Raw genomic sequence first — 16,795 nt, forward strand, 5'->3', positions numbered from 1 at the left:
AAGCGTCCCTATTTTGCAGGGACTGCCCCGGATTTTAAGAAGCTGACCTGGTTTCTGTTTTGATCCCAAAATGTCCCGCTTTTACTTAAGAGGTCTCTATTTTCATTGGAGTGTATGGAGTTATGCAAAACGCCCCCCCCCCCAGCCAAGGTTATAAGTAACTATAGAAGACATCTGAAGGTAGCCCTGTATAGGGAAGTTTTTTAAAAAAAATAAATGTTTTAATATATATATAATGTTGGAAGCTGCCCAGATTGAGAGGGAGGATAATAATAAATAATAATAATATGCCCTTTTTAAATGTGTTTTTTTGGGGGGCTATTGGGTTGTTGTTTTTATTTTTATTATGTATTTTGTGGTTTTATATCTTGATTTTATTCTGTGAACTGCCCTGAGACCCCCGGGGGAATAGGGCGGTATCTAAATTCATTAAATAATAATAATGCAATAGGACATCCCTATTTTCATCGGGGAAAAGTTGGAGGGTATGGGGCTGTAGACCTATGCACATCCCTTACCTGGGAGGAGAGTGGCCAGATCCAATGGGGCTTCTGCACCTTTAACAGCTGAGTTATAGAAGCCTCACCTGCCGAAATTCCCCGCTTTCTTAAGGCGCCTCTTCCGCCTCTGGGCTACTCCTACCTGGAAGGAAGACCCCCCCCCCCGACTTAAGAGTGAAAGTTGCTTAGGAGTAAACATGACTCGGATCGGGCCTATTGGGGTTCTATATAAATAGGCGCCTATAGATGGGATGCCTCGACCCTCCTCGCCGCCCCCCTCCGCTTGATCCCTGCTTGGCGAGCCCCCTGCCAGGCTGGCGGGGCAGCGAAGAGGATCCATCATCTGGTCGCCTCGAGGCGGAGCTTAAATATCCCGAGATGGGAGTTCAGCTTATGAAAATTTCACATCCCTCCAGCCTCTCGTGTGTTCCTTCTTTCCGTTAGCTCAGCCTTGACCGGCTCGCAAATAGAATCAATTAAGGCAACGGCGTCTGGTTTCCCTCGGAGCGCCCAGGGCGCGCGCGCGCTCGCTTCCGACGGCGGGGTGGGTGGGAAGGAGAGAGAGAAAAAGAAAAGAAGAAAAGAGAAAGAAAGAAAGCCCCGCCAAGTGAAAGGGACGAAGGAGCCTGACTACAATATATTTTATTTTTGTGTTGGGGAAGGACGTCGGGGTTGTTTCCTAGCCGCCTCCTCGTTTCTTTCCACCGACGATGTCCGAGCCAGAGGAAGGGAGTGAGTTTGGCTACATAGTGGACCTGCTGGAAAAAGGCAAGGTAAGGCGACGGAACCAGGAACCCCGATTCCTCTTCGTTCCGAGTCGGGAACCTTGCAGTCACTCCCCCTTGCAAAGGCGGGACTGGGCGCGCGCCTTTCTTGCTGCTCCGGCCGGGATCGGGCGCAATTGTTTATTTTCTTCCAGTTTGCAATGTGCGGCGGGACTTGCCGAGTTGTTCCCTGTGTCATTTTTCCCCCTTGAGGCTGGGAATACAACCCGAGAGGAGGGACGGTAGTCTATCTGGGTGCAAAAGAACGACTTGTTCCTCGCTGTGGCTTTTGTCTTCTTCTTTTTTGCCGGGCTGCAAGCGGGCGATTTGCATTTGCAAGGGGGCTGGCAGTGGGCGGCGGAACCGGGCGGGCGTGGCAGGCGAAACGGGAGCGCCGGTCCCGTGCAAAGCGAGGGGATCAAGCGAGGCCGCGCTGCTCCATGGGGCAACAGGTTGGGCGCTGCCAAGGAATCGATAAGCCGCCAGACTGCAGCCAAGCCCCGGCTCGTCTCCCTGCTGCGCCGCGCTCGGCCCAGCCGGGGACTAGACGCGCGGTGGCGCCTTGAAAGCCAAGGGAAAGGATCCGGCCAGTCGAGTTCCTTTATAGATATGGATATATTTGCATAAAATAAGCTGGCGGATATATGCACCAGGAGCAATTTCCCAAGTTTGTGTGTGTGTGTGGAGCTTTGCTAATCTGTTGGAGCGGAGGTCTTGTGGCACTTGCTGAAGCCTTTTCGCTCAGGGAGTTTATTCCATAAGAAAAGGTGTTCTGTCTTTAAGGCAGCCTTCCCCGACGTGGCGCCCTCTAGAGGCATTTACACATTTGTCGATGTGCCACCCCGTTTCCATTGTGTTTTTTTAAAAAAATTACTCCCCTTTTCTGGACCCTTTCTTCTATTTCTTATTCCATAACAATACTATAATCTCGAATCCCATCTGTTGCTTATAGTTCAAATCCTGCTCCCGAGTTCATCATATTAGAGTACAGTGGTACCTCGGGTTACAAAAGCTTCAGGTTAGAGACTCCGCTAACCCAGAAATAGTACCTCGGGTTAAGAACTCTGCTTCAGGATGAGAACAGAAATCGTGCTCTGGCGGCGCGGCAGCAGCGAGAGGCCCCATTAACTAAAGTGGCGCTTCAGGTTAAGAATAGTTTCATGTTAAGAACGGACCTCGGGGTGGTGCTGTGGGTTAAACCACAGAGCCTAGGACTTGCCGATCAGTAGGTCGGTGGTTCGAATCCCCATGATGGGGTGAGCTCCCGTTGCTCGGTCCCTGCTCCTGCCAACCTAGCAGTTCGAAAGCACGTCAAAGTGCAAGTAGATAAATAGGTACCGCTCCGGTGGGAAGGTAAACGGCGTTTCTGTGCACTGCTCTGGTTCGCCAGAAGCGGCTTAGTCATGCTGGCCACATGACCACATGAAGCTGTACGCCGGCTCCCTTGGCCAATAAAGCGAGATGAGTGCCGCAACCCCAGAGTTGGCCACAACTGGACCTAATGGTCAGGGGTCCCTTTACCTTTACCACTGTATTTAAGTAGTCCAGGGGAAAAGGCTTCCATTCTTCCGCCAAACAACCATCGTTAGAGTTTCCTATTTTGGCTGTTAACTTTGCCAATTCCGAATAGTCCATAGGCTATAATTCTCAACATGCTTGGCCCTTTGGCCATGCCAACAAGTTGATGGGATTTGTAGTGCAAAGTAAATGGAGGGCACTGGTTGGGGAAGGCTGCTTTAAAGTGTACCAGACTCTCTTATATCCAGAGCCAGCCCAAGACGTTTTGCTGCAGGCAAAACGCCCAGTGCTACCCCTGCCCCCACGATGCCCCCCATGCAGACATGGGCCCCCTCTCCCCACTGTAGCAGCCACACTACCACCAGCCCAGTCGCTACAACTGTACTCTCACCTGTGGGTGCAGTGATGAGAGTGAAGCCCTGGTGGGGCTGCCAGTGGTGCAATGGCAAGGGTTGCATCTGCCGCCTGAGGCAGAAGGCTTCAACTCACCTCACGCATGGGTCAGATTTGGAGGTGGAGACAACCTGAAAAGCGGATAACAACATAATATCTTCATAATAAGATCTTCATTGGCTCCCAGTATGTTTCCGAGCACAATTCAAAGTGTTGGTGCTGACCTTTAAAGCCCTAAACGGCCTCAGTCCTGTATACCTGAAGGAGCGTCTCCACCCCCATTGTTCAGCCCGGACACTGAGGTCCAGCGCCAAGGGCCTTCTGGCGGTTCCCTCGGTGCGAGAAGTGAGGTTACAGGGAACTAGACAGAGGGCCTTCTTGGTAGTGGCGCCTGCCCTGTAGAACGCCCTCCCAGCAGATGTCAAGGAAATAAACAACTATCTGACTTTTAGAAGACATCTGAAGGCAGCCCAGTTTAGGGAAGTTTTTAATGTTTCATGTTTTATCGTGTTTTTCATATTCTGTTGAAAGCCGCCCAGAGTGGCTGGGGAAACCCAGCCAGATAGGCGGGGTATAAATAATACATTATTATTATTATTATTATTATTATTATTATTATTATTATACAATTCGGTTGTTGCCAACTCACAGGGTTAGTATGGACCCCGCATCCCTGAGAATAAGCCACTTAGTTCATGCTACATAGGTATAGACTGGGGTTCACAGAGAAAAGCAGACCACTTGGATCTATTTGAGAGAGAGAGATCTGGGTGCCAGGTCTGCTCTCTTGTACTGGGAGGGCTTTGGTCAGAGAAAAGTGTCAAGGAAGGTGGCTGCTGTCTCTAGAGTCTTGGTTTCTAGTACAATGGTACCTTGGTAGTCAAACAGCTTGGCTCCCGCACAAATCGGCTCCCAATTGCCGCAAACCCGGTAGTGAGTGTTCTGGTTTGCAAACGTTTTTCATGGCTGACGAGGCTTCCGATTGAGTCAGGAAGCTCCTGCAGCCAATCGGAAGCTGCGCCTTGGTTTTTGAACTGTTTTGGGAGTCAAACGGACTCCCAGAACGGATTAAATTCAAGAACCAAGGTACCACTGTATTTTCTCCAGCACCCCAGAATTATCTCATCTGAGGGGGTGGTGGAGGAAGCAGCAGCAATTACTGGATAGTTCTGGGGTGGGAGTGGCCTACCTTTCAATATGGTGGTTGTGCGAGGAAGGTTGCAAGCAGCTTCTCCAACTGGGGCTATTGGGGTGTTAGCTACTGCACTGTTTCTTCACCTTTCCCGCTAGTCAGAGCCTGTTCTGTGCTTTTCATGCATTCAAGGGGAACTTCTCTGTTTGGAGGGACTGGACTGTTAAAAGTGACAAATCAGTATGAGGCAGACTTGCGCCACTAGGCAAAGGAAGATCCCATTACAGTGATATCTCGGGTTACATACGCTTCAGGTTACAGACTCCGCTAACCCAGAAATAGTACCTTGGGTTAAGAACTTTGCTTCAGGATGTAGAACAGAAATTGCACGGTGGCGGCGCAGCAGCAGCAGGAGGAGGCCCCATTAGCTAAAGTGGTACCTCAGGTTAAGAACAGTTTCAGGTTAAGAACGGACCTCCAGAACGGATTAAGTTCTTAACCTGAGGTACCACTGTAGCTGCTTTCTCCTGGACCCATAATTACCGTAATTCCTCTGTTCTAAAGTGTTGACTATGACTGCTGCATTAGATTAGAATTAAGCAGGAATAGATGTAGTTTATGTTGAGAATAAGTTGATTTGAACATGTCTGGGGTGGAGGTTGAGAGAGAATATTCCTTAGCCCGAAGCAAACATTATTTAAATAAATCTTAGCTGGCTGAATTCTGATTAGGTTAGGAAGAGAAATTGGAACCCTTCTGCTCAGTAATTTGATTACTGCAAACTCAAGACCCGCGCTAGCTAAGAGCTTTTGGCAAAGGGGCAAAGCTTCTAAGCAAGGAGGAGTCTATATTTGATCACATAATCAGAGTTGGAAGGAACTCTGAGGGTCATCTAGTCCACCCCCCTGCAATGCAAGAATATGCAGCTGTTCCTCATGGGGATCGAACCTGCAACCTTGACATTATCAGCACTATGCTAACCAATTGAGCTATCCAGCTGTATTGTGTGTGCCCCCTTTCGAATCTGACTGGCTGGTTAAGTCCAGTCAAAGGCAAAACAAAAACCAAAAACAAGTCAAAGTACAGTGGTACCTTGGTTTGCATACGTCTTGGTTTGCATATGTTTTGGATTATAAACACATCAAACCCGGAAGTGCGTGTCCTGGTTTGCAACCTTTTTTTGGATTACAACCCATTTTTTCTGAATTATGAACAATTTTTTTTGGGAGGCCCCATTGGTGAAAGCGCGCCTTGGGTTACAACCTGTTTTGGTTTACAAACGGACCTCCGGAATGGATGATTGTAAACCATGATACCACTGTATTGCATGACACAGGGGTTGCCACCCTTTTAGGGCACATTTGTATAAAGCTATGCGGGTAGCGATGTGGGTTAAACCACAGAGCCTAGGACTTGCTGATCAGAAGACCAGCGGTTCGAATCCCCGCGACGGGGTGAGCTCCCGTTGCTCGGTCCCTGCTCCTGCCAACCTAGCAGTTTGAAAGCACATCAAAGTGCAAGTAGATAAATAGGTACCGCTCTGGCAGGAAAGTAAACGGCGTTTCCGTGCACTGCTCTGGTTCGCCAGAAGCGGCTTAGTCATGCTGGCCACATGTACGCCAGCTCCCTCGGCCAATAAAGTGAGATGAGCGCCGCAACCCCAGAGTTGGCCACGACTAGACCTAACAGTCACGGGTCCCTTTACCTTTACTAGTGAGGAACTCCAACTATATCATTGCTCTTCCTGTGTGTGGCAGTTATTCTGTCCGTGATATTTCTTCCTGTCCTTGTAAAATGTTATGTCTATCTTTTCCTGATTGTTGCTGTTCTCCATCATGTCTTGGGCAGAGCTAATATCCCATTGTTGTTTCAGAAATTTCTCAGTTGCTCCGATATTTGTAAACCAGAGGGGTTGCCATGGGCACAACAAGCATGATACAGCTCTCTTGCATCCCAACTGTAATACCCACCCACCCCAAATTACCTTCTGTCCCGCAATGAGGCTTGAAGAAAAGTCTTCTGTATGCTACGGAAGGCTTCTTTCAAGTGTAATTTCAGCAGGAGGGCAGGATGTGACCTTCTGGGTGCTTGGAAGGGACACATACATGCTCACAAGCAGCATGTTGATAACCCATAGCACAATTTGTGAAGCCCCCTTGAGACAACACCGTTTATTGAGCAAGATTACGTTTACAAAGTTTCTGTTGATAAAGATGACTCTGCTCAAAAACATATCAGTCCTAACGCTTCCCCGAACATAACTTGATTTCCACAGAATCTTTATGAGGTAAAAAGGGTGCGTTGGGCACAGCAGAAACGCTGTGGACTTAAAACTTTTCTGGCTGGCTAAATTTTCTGTTATTTTCATGCCTACAAATTGGTCTTAGCCTGCGGAGGAGTTGTGTATAAGTTTTGTTAACGCTTACCACTCCCAATGGAAGTTAATTATGGCTATCGTGAGGATCAGTGTTTGCATAAGCAATAGTCCCATGTTGCTAAGTGACACTCCTAAAAATAATTTCTCATTCTGTGGCAACAGATAGGGAATATGCTAGGGAAAAGTTGTCATCTTTCAGGAAATGATTTAGGACTTGTAAATGGAGCTCAGGGGGGAAACTGAGGGTGTTTGCATCTTCACACTCTGAAAACCAAACTCCTCCTAGTGTGATATCACTTGTTATAGTAACTTGGGTTTTCTCTCTTCGCTGCTTCACAAAGTGTGCAACCAGCAGCCTATAAAACCTGGGGGAACTGAAGTTGCTTTCAATACTTAGCTGCTGCATCACTGCCCCTGACTCTGTTCTTGCTCCTATTGCTTGGCCAGCGAACCTGTGGCCTATTATCCCTATTAACTCATTTTCAACCCTGACCATTGGCTATACAGTGGTACCTCGGGTTAAGAATTTAATTCGTTCTGGAGGTCCGTTCTTAACCTGAGGTAGCACTTTAGCTAATGGGGCCTCCTGCTGCTGCTGCGTCGCTGGAGCACAATTTCTGTTCTCATCCCGAGGTACTATTTCTGTTCTTAACAATTTCTGTTCTTAACCCGAGGTACTATTTCTGGGTTAGTGGAGTCTGTAACCTGAAGCTTCTGTAATCTGAGGTACCAGTGTGCTGGTGGGGTTAATGGAACATCTCCAGGGCCCACCCTTGGACTAAACATTTCTTCTTGAGGCTCAACCACCTCCATTGGAGCTCTCCATCATTCCCAAAGGGCGTGTTTGTCCTATGAGGGCATTCTGTGCCCTCTTCTACACTAGTTCTGCTGACTCTAGTGAAGCGTAGGTGTCCTAGCGATTGGATTAGCCTTGGTGCAGTGGCGTGTGGTCAGTGGACTAAGGGGGCTAGTCTAGTCTCCTAAATGTTCCTGGTAAATTAAAGTATTAAAGCTTGGTGCCTCCTTCCCAAAGCCTGGGAAACTTGTGCCCAGCTTAGGGAGGGGGGCGCGATGCTTATGCACATAGAATAAGGACATCGTGAGGTCAGCTCCCCCCCCCCAATCGCCCCCACAAGCTGGTTCCTCTGGCCCTGTCACCCTACGCCACTGCTGGTGAGAATGTGAAAAATGGCAGCACTGCATCCCAGTCTAGAAAGCGGTTGAAGCACTTCCCCCTGCCCAGTTTAGTGAACAAAGTCCATTGGTAATTGTTTGGTAATTGCTCCTTTAGTAATTAAATTTTTAAAAATGAAGTTTGGCGTGTGTGTGGGGAGTCCTTTGAACATCCTCTTAAATTGCCAAATTAAACATGCCTCAACTGCACAAATTCATGTAAAAGAGGCAGCAAGTCAGTAGGAGAGACTGTAACTAAATGGGAACGAAGCTCTCAAGTAAAATAACCAAAGTGATTTCATTTCAAGGTAGCATAATAATATTGCTGACGTTAATTTCTTTGATATTTGTGTGCGCTGTTACAGTCTGGCTCTATATATCTTGTCGTCTCTGTGTGCCGCTCTGAGTCGTCTGTCCATTCTCTAAAAGGCTAGGCTTTGGGATCAAGGTATTGTAGTAGATGGTGGTACTCTGTAGAGCAGGGTTCCCCAAACTTGGGTCTTCAGCTGTTTTTGGACTGCAATCCCATTGTCCCAGACCACTGGTCCTGCTAGCTAGGGATGATGGGAGTTGGGAGTCCAAAAACAGCTGGATACCCAAGTTTGGGGAACTCTGCTGTAGAGAAACTAAGACCCAAAATAAAAGACAAGCAAGGTCTTGCTTCATGTTGGAGAGAACATGTCTCTGATCGGCAGCTGCTTTGAAGCCTTAGCTTTTTGATGTTAGTCTTCAGTGTGAATTGTGGCTAAGAGGGCTAAGGGAGAAACCACTTCCTCAGCTTATTCATAAAGTATACTTGCAGGGGAAAAAAGTTTGCTGCTCTTTGTGTTGCAGCAGGAGTTTAAAATGCACACCATATGATATGCACTGTCTTGTGGAATGACAGCTCATATTCCGGTGCACTTCAGGATAGAGTGTTTAACCTTGCAGCATAGAGAGCAAAAGAAAAGTTTTGTATAATGTTACCAGCAAAAATGCAACATATTTCATTTATTATTATTATTATTATTATTATTATTATTATTATTATTTAACTAAGATTTTACACCCACAATAAAATTCTGTCCTGCAGGAGAGTGAAGCTGCTTCTAAGTTTTCCATATCGAGACTGGGCATGGGCTTATGGGGTTATGATTCAGGAAGTAAAACTCTTGACAAAATATTTTATTTAGGGCATGTGTTAAGCACAAGCCTAACTCTATCCAGTAGGAACCAGAAACAACAGTAGCAGAGGAGCTGAAAAAAAGTTGTTTTAAATACAGGAAGCTTGGTTAAGGCTTCTGGGCTGTAACAGCTTCCCCAGTATTATGCAATCAATTTAAATATTTTTAGCAGACGTATTGTGAAATGTTGATTCCAAATTATTTTAGCAACTTCATATTAGAGAAATGTGATGTATTCTAAAATACCTGTGTACTCAATTTGACAAACAAGGGTAATAAACAAAAGAGCATAGTAAACTGGCTACAAATAGAAATGATGTTTACTCCCAATTCTCTGATGACATTTAGATTAATATTTCAAAATCCAGCTGAATATATGAATGCAGAATCTCTTCCTGAGTGAAGTCAGAGACGCAACATAGAGGTTTCCCCCCTTCAGACTTATGTCAAAATGGAAAGGCATTTTAAATAATTTCTTGCTTACTCTTTGTGACAATATAATATATCCAAATATATAATAAAATAAAATAAAATAAAATAATAAAATAAAATAATATATCCAAATAAATATATTGCCTGACAGTAGATCTTGGATTTTTTCCCTCATGAACCAACACAGCTACCTTTGCTTAATGTTCCTGTAAATAATTAAGTTACAGAAAAAGCTCTCTTCAAGAACTTTGCAAGAATCCCTTTCCCCCTCAAATGGCTAGTGCCCTGAGACTTTTGAGTAAAGATGGGCAGATTGTGCTGTCTGTGGATCTTCTGCCCTGGTTTCCTGTGTCTTCTTACGCCAGCCTTCCCTTCCCCCAAGAGATATAAATGCTGCTCTTAATGTAATCATTACAACAGAACAATCAGTGTATGTCTCCAGGACCTTTGCTGAATCAGAATTGCTTTGTCGAATCCCAGTGGAAATTAGATGTGTGTGTGTCCAGGGTGGGGGTGGGAGCTGAACTTTAGCCTGCAATTCTGTATATCTATTCTTACCTCTGAGTAAGCCCCACTGACCTCGGAGGGGCTTGCTTCTATTTGTAGGATTGCACTATTCATTGTATTCTTAAAGCTTTTGCGAGATTGTACTGACCTCACTGGTATTACAGCTGCTGCTCTGATATTTTGTATTATTTTGGGGGGAGGGGTTATTGTACAGTGGTACCTTGGTTCTCAGACTTAATCCGTTCCGGGAGACCGTTCGATTCCCAAAACGGTTCGAAAGCCAAGGCACAGCTTCCAATTGACTGCAGGAGCTTCCTGCACTCAGTTGAAAGCCATGGAAAGCCGCATTGAACGTTTGGCTTTCGAAAAACGTTCGCAAATCGGAACACTCACTTCCAGGTTTGCTGCATTCGGGAGCTGATTTGTTCAGGAGCCAAGCCATTTGAGTACCAAGGTACCACTGTAGTTGTTCTGCTATTTTAAATTACTGTATACATCTTCCTGGGAGTCTTGTGCTGAAAGGTGGTGTTATTTATCCCTACATAACAGTCAGAAGTCTCCTGGCGTGGACTGGAAGATCAACCTGCTGATTAAAACCCTGAATTGGTTTCAAATATGACACTAAACAATAGACAATAGAAATATTCCATCAAAATGCAACCCAAGGATGGTGCCTTTGTTCTTCTTAGGGAAGTTTTGTAGATGCTTTGTTCTCCTGGAGCAAAACAGGATAATTGACTATCTGGCGCATCTGAGAACAAGAAAAGAATTTGTAACTACTTGGTTTGTGCTTCGTCTTTCTGCTGAGATAATAGTGGATTGCCAAACTTTTCAAGGTATTATATTACAAGTAGCTTTGAAATTTAAATTATATTACCACTGAAACAGTTAAGAAGAGCAGATACTTACACAATGGCCCTGGTCCTAGGCAGTTTAAAATATGCTTCTGTTACCTATGAAAGTAAAATGACCTTTAATTCATTGCAGTTTTAATCGGAGTAGTAGAGCAAGATAATTGAGCTCCTTAAATCCAAAACAAACAAACAAACAAACAAACAAACAAACAAACATATCAACAGGTTAATCCCTTTGATCTGTTAGTGACAGGACTGAGCAAGCAGTTTTTCACAAAGGAGTCATGACAATAACAAAAGTTGGGAGGGACCGCCAAGAAATCTGCCAGTTTTATAATGAATCTACTTTGTCCCTGTGTCCGTGCAAAAGCAGCTATTGTTGCCTTGTGGTCAGTGAATAGATAGATACTGGTTGTGTTAAGTCTCAAGCAGCCTTTGTGCACCCACCCACCCTGCAGTCTAAGAAAGACTTGTTTTTAATGGTCCCTAACAACTGAGCAATGATTCTATATCAATTGATTGTTGCTGTTAACCTTGAATATTATTGGTAGCTCAGCAAAAACTAACAGGCGGCGTATGGTATCTATGGGTACTACTTATGTACAGTGGTACCTCGGGTTAAGTACTTAACTTGTTCCGGAGGTCTGTTCTTAACCTGAAGCACCACTTTAGCTAATGGGGCCTCCCGCTGCTGCTGCATCGCTGGAGCACAATTTCTGTTCTCATCCTGAAGCAAAGTTCTTAACCTGAGGTACTATTTATGGGTTAGTGGAGTCTGTAACCTGAAGCGTATGCAACCTGAAGCGTATGTAACCCGAGGTACCGCTGTTCTATGAAATAATCCCACTGGAATACTCTGGCTATTGGAATACTCTAGCATTCTAAAACTTCGTGCAAGTTCACAAGTAAGACTATATATGCACCAGATTTTTTGGGAATGGGCTGCTTGTTTTTCTTGAAATTAGCCATAAACTAATTCATTTTTGCATATGAAAGATTAAAACTTTGAGGCTTAATGTGGAAAGTCTTCCCCCCCCCCAGCCTCTTCAGCCCCCTCCCCCATTTTTTTGAAGCAGTGGTGACTAATTTCATTCTTCTGAGACTGAACATGTCTCTGGAGCCAGTAATATTTTTAGTTCATCTCTTTATATGTATGTAAACTTTCAAAAACAAACACAGTGCTGGATAGGGAGGTTTGCCAAACAGACAAAATGTTAATAAGAAAGTTGAAGTGCTTTGTTGCAGTGTGGATAATATAAAAAACTATGCTATCTCTTGTGACCCTAAACAATGTATTTTTAAAAATCATCGTCCTGTGGTCTGGGTGGGAATTGCAAAGCAATGGTGGAATCAAGTGCCCCTACAAACTTAAATAATTCACGGAGCAGGCCCTGATTGAATGGGGAAAGGGGGGGGGGCATTTGCCTCAGGCGGCAGGTTGGGGGCGGCAGCAAAAACAGCATCCTGTTCTAATAGGCAGAACCCAGCTGGAATGTTGCTGAGCATGTATTGCAGGCCAATGGAGTGCCACTCTCACACGCTGTAGTGCTCCTTCACTTTCTTGCTGAAGCAGCAGGAACGCAAAGGGGAAGTGAGAGGGTGGCTGGTGCTTAAAAGCGGTGGGCTGCCCCCTGCCATGCTGAGGATGCCAGGCATGCAGCTTTTAATGTCTGCCATGCAGGAGGTAGCCGCCCCTTCTACTACCTGAGTCACAAAAATGTCCCACAGCCTGACACCTGTCCCTCCCAGCATCTGTCCTGCCAGGATTCCCACTGTCTTGCCCTGTTCTGATCTGTGAAAATAATGAAGGCAAGAAAGAGTTTCTGCCTTTGCCCACCCCACTTTGCTGCTGCTGCTGCTGGCAGCCCTGGTCATTGCTGCTGCAGCTTCTTGTCTTCCTCTTTTATGAAAGCCTGCATCTCCAGCCAGTGTGGTGTAGTGGTTAAGAGCGGTAGTCTTGTAATCTGGGGAACCGGGTTCGCGTCTCCGCTCCTCCACATGCAGCTGCTGGGTGACCTTGGGCCAGTCACACTTCTCTGAAGTCTCTCAGCCCCACTTACCTCACAGAGTGTTTGTTGTGGGGGAGGAAGGGAAAGGAGATTGTTAGCCGCTTTGAGACTCCTGAAGGGGAGTGAAAGGCGGGATATCAAATCCAAACTCTTCTCTTCTTCTTCTTCTTCTTCTTTGCTTCTTTCAGGGGCAGACGGTGGAGGGCAGCTATGCAGAGCTTTGCTCCTTAAGGCAAAATTTGTAGATCCAGCGCTGCCAAGGAGCGTGAACAATCTGAATAGTTGTTGAAGGAAAAGAGAAAACTGGCAAAGGAAAATGCAACGCTATCAAAACAATGAATTCCATAAAGAAATATCTTAAGTCAAGATGAGTAGTCAAGTCAGCTTTGTGTTAAGACTCTAATTCAACATGCTTTAATTAAGCCTTTTCCAAAAATGTGAGCCAAATACAATGGCTCTCAGTCTAAAAAAAAAAAAAAATCTATCCAATGTGATTTTAGAAGCTGAACCCTATGGAAGCACAGATGGTATTTCCTCCTCCTCCTCCTGATGGAGAGATTCAGTTTGCTGGATGTAGATAAAGGAGAGGTCTGCTGCCTAGTTTCAGATAGAGTTCCCTGAATTTGTTTCCCTCTGTTCTGAATGGTTAATGATAGCTTAAGAATTAATCTAATTGAACTGACAGTGATAGAAACAGACAAGTACAGCCCATTCGCTCCTCATCCTCCTCTTTTTGGGCTCTCTTATGTTGGTAGCCCTGAAAAACTGTGTATGTTTACTTAGAGGCTGGTCACTAGATACAGTAGGGATCATTCTCCGGGAAGCATTGTTGAGAATACAGTCTTATCAATCTTAAGTTTGTGTGACTCACTTGAGCCAACTCATTACTCTTGTGCAGACACGGCACAAACTGCTATTTAAAAAGCTTCACCTTTGCCTCCATGGTTCCATGATCATTCTTTTGTGCCTGGAAAAAGGGCTTGCCAAAATAATTTGACTTCATTTGCAGAGGAACTACAGCAAAGATAACCCGCCACCTGGGATGTATTGTCTTGGATGAAGGGGAACAATCCCCATTGCCCTTAAGGCAACCGAGCCCTTGTGGTCCTTTCCAGCCAAACAAAGCCGATGGCTCACCATACCCAGAATCGCCCATTTTGCATGGGGCTTTCAGGGCTGCGCCGATTCCCCCAAAGCCCAAACACTACAACCCCCCCCCCCCTTGATAAGTTCCAAGCCTAGAGGCTGGACTCTCCGGGGCCCCTAAACCATTCCGGGCTTCCCTTTACTGTAGTAGTAACGGCTGCAGGTCAGTTCACGTTTATATATCGCTTTTATACGTATATCACGTTTATATATCGCAAAGCAACCTGAAAGCAGTTTATGTGGCTTGAAAAGCTCCAGCCCCCTCTGTGTCCCAGCTCAGCTCCCCTGCAGTCACCCCAGCTGCACGTGGCATCAACTCAACAGGTGAAGAAGCAGCCCTCCCTGTTGCAACACAAGGCCGGGGAGAAGCAAGACTGGCCGGCATCTTGCTTTGGCTACGAGCCGCGTGTGCACGTGCGTTTGGTGATTTGGGAGCAAGAAAGAGCGAACAAGCCACTTTTCTCCGGAGTGAACGTGATTCTGGCACTTGGAAAGGGGACAGACGGGGCGGGGCGCAGCTCGCTTCCCCTTTCCGCCACACATTTGGCTCCTGCGTGTGTACGCGTGTACACGTGTCGTCCCCGCCCAGCCTGCCTCATTTCCCCTCTCGGGGAGTGAAGTCCCGCCGGCAACCCGCCTCCCGGCTGAGGTGGCCAACAAAGGTGCCAGGTGCCGCCCCTCCCACATTGTGTCGTGGGCGTGGTTGCCAGGCTGCCCCCGCCGCCGCCGCCCTGCTCCCCCCGCCCCCTCCCGCGCCAGGCCCCTCCCCCTCCCCTCGCGCCCCACCCTCCAGGCCAGCGCCGGAGTTTCCTCAGGGGGGTAGGCAGCAGTCGGGTGGCAGCTGCTGGGCGCCTCGTAGCCGCTTCGCGCGCGCGCCCCTCTCTCCTCCTCCTCTGTCTTCCTCCCTCGCGCCGCGCGCTCCCCAAAGCGGGGAGGGCGGACCTCGCCGGTCCCGAGAGAGGCAGCGAAGCGAGCAGAGAGAGAGAGAAGCGAGCACACGCGCGCGCCAGGCACCCTTCGGGAGCAGCGGAGGCGGCGGGGGGCGGTGGCGTGTCCAGGATGGAAGGGGACCGGCTGGAACCCGCCGTGAGTAGCCCTGAGGGAGGGAGGGGGGGGGCTGGCGGGAGTTCTTGGAGGGAGACGAGTGGGCGGGGTGGGGGGCACGTATGTATGTGTGCGCGCGTGTGTGAGGGAGGTTTACAGGGACTGAGGAGGAAATGCTCTTCTCCAGTTTTAGAGTAGTTGAGCTACCTGCCTAGGTGCCTCCCTCAAAGCCACGGGCAAGGCCCCCCCCCAAAGGGACAGCTGTCCCTCTCCCCCCAAATCAAGTGAATAAATAAAAAATACTTAGGTTCTAATATGAATCCTGCCCCCCACCCCACAACACAAACCCCAGCTACGCCCATGTGCCTTGCTTCTTGATCAGGGGTGCCAACTTGAATAAAACATGGGGGGAAGGTATGACCTGCAGAATCCATCACAAGACACAGCACATACTATTTAAAAGGGAATAATGACCATCAACCTGGGGGGGGGGGGAGGTGCTCCCATCAAATATTTTATTTGGGGTGGGGCTGGAGGGACCTAGGCACCTCAGAGTTGAGCTGGCTTCTCTGCCTGCAAAAAGATATCCCAGCCTCCTCCTCTGCCCTCTTCCAGCATTTGCTTTACAGCTGCTGGTTTTGCCATATATATATATATATATATATATTCATTCTCTCCTATGTGGGGCGTGACTTCTCCCCCTCCATCTCTTCTTCGTTTTGACATGTACAATAAGCAGGACTTGGGTGTGTACCCTCTCGCTATATGTACCGTGCGCCCAGAGCGTTGTGCAAACTCATGCTTGCTGCAGTTGACCGCTGGGTGGACTCTGTCCCAAGGAGGAGCTGTCAGCTGCTGCAGGCAGACCAGGGGTCTCTTCAGATCTCTTAAGGGATTTCTGGGCGTGGGTGGGATCAGACAATGGTGCGCAGTGGAGAGGACGACGGGTGTGCCAAAGGTGCTTGCTGCACATGCTAAGAAGCTGTGAACAATCCCTGCTTTTCTCTGTGTGCGGAATAAAGTAGATGCATTTGTGTTAGGGTCACCTGTGGAAGCTTTATAATTGGGGCCAGCCGCATGAGAGTGAGTGGCAGGCATGGGGAAAACATAGCAGTGATGATGCAGTATCCATGGGCTGATGTCTGTCATCCACGTTAATTTGGAATGTCCTGTACGGGCTGCATTGTCTCCCCCCTCCTGCCCCCTTTCTGGGATGTACTGAAAATGTAGAGGGGGGAGAACACTTCAAAGAGCGGGAAAGTATTTTGGCTAATGAATCCATATTAAATTATAGATGGTATGGTAACTCAGTAGCCACTTGCAGTTGGATCTGGAATGATCAGTGTGAACTATGACTCTGGAATGCTTCAAAAATCTTTTTAGCTAGAACAATAGTAGCACAAAAGAAATTTGAGTCTGTGCAGCATAAGCGATGCTACTTCAATCAGACCACTTTCAGCCGGCTTAAAAACTACTCTCTCTCCAGTCAGTGTGTTAGGACTAATGTTCAGCGCCATCTCTCTGCTCCCTCTTCATTGGATGAGAGGAAGGTGCAGCTTTTGTTTCTGGAGAATGAATGGAGGGTTGATCATCACTCACTGTGCTTTGGCAGCACAGTTCGCAAAGCCCTATTCCCCAAAGGCGAAGAGCCGGGCATTGCGGAGTCTGTCTCCTAATTTATTCAACCAGGCTATAACTTATTCTGACTGAGCTGTAACTGGGACAAACATCTCTTCTCTCTTACCTAACAATGTGCTTTTTTGTTCTTCAGAGTCCTTTTGGA

General features: G+C 47.2%; 1 protein-coding gene and 1 long non-coding RNA gene across 6 annotated transcripts in view; one reads left to right on the forward strand and one right to left on the reverse strand.

The window, feature by feature from the left end:
- The first annotated feature begins 340 nt into the window (after positions 1-340).
- Positions 341-16,795, forward strand: part of TRIM36 (tripartite motif containing 36) — a 58,795-nt gene continuing 42,340 nt past the window's right edge. For 2 of the 5 annotated variants that reach the window (XM_028748320.2, XM_028748321.2), the window contains exon 1: positions 345-1,273. In XM_028748320.2, the coding sequence (XP_028604153.2) occupies positions 1,211-1,273 (63 nt within the window). In that variant the 5' untranslated portion in view covers positions 345-1,210. Of the gene's footprint in view, positions 1,274-14,753; positions 15,055-16,795 lie in introns of those variants that run through there. The other 3 variants (XM_028748318.2, XM_028748317.2, XM_028748319.2) reach the window with 3 other exon arrangements.
- Positions 10,370-12,988, reverse strand: LOC114606278 (uncharacterized). The gene is made up of 3 exons (XR_003708815.2): positions 12,874-12,988; positions 10,869-10,912; positions 10,370-10,710 (listed from the first exon to the last, which is right to left on the reverse strand). It is a non-coding gene; the product is annotated as an uncharacterized LOC114606278 (long non-coding RNA).

The sequence above is a fragment of the Podarcis muralis genome, chromosome 11, assembly GCF_964188315.1.
Source record: "Podarcis muralis chromosome 11, rPodMur119.hap1.1, whole genome shotgun sequence".
Classification (NCBI taxonomy): Eukaryota; Metazoa; Chordata; class Lepidosauria; order Squamata; family Lacertidae; genus Podarcis; species Podarcis muralis.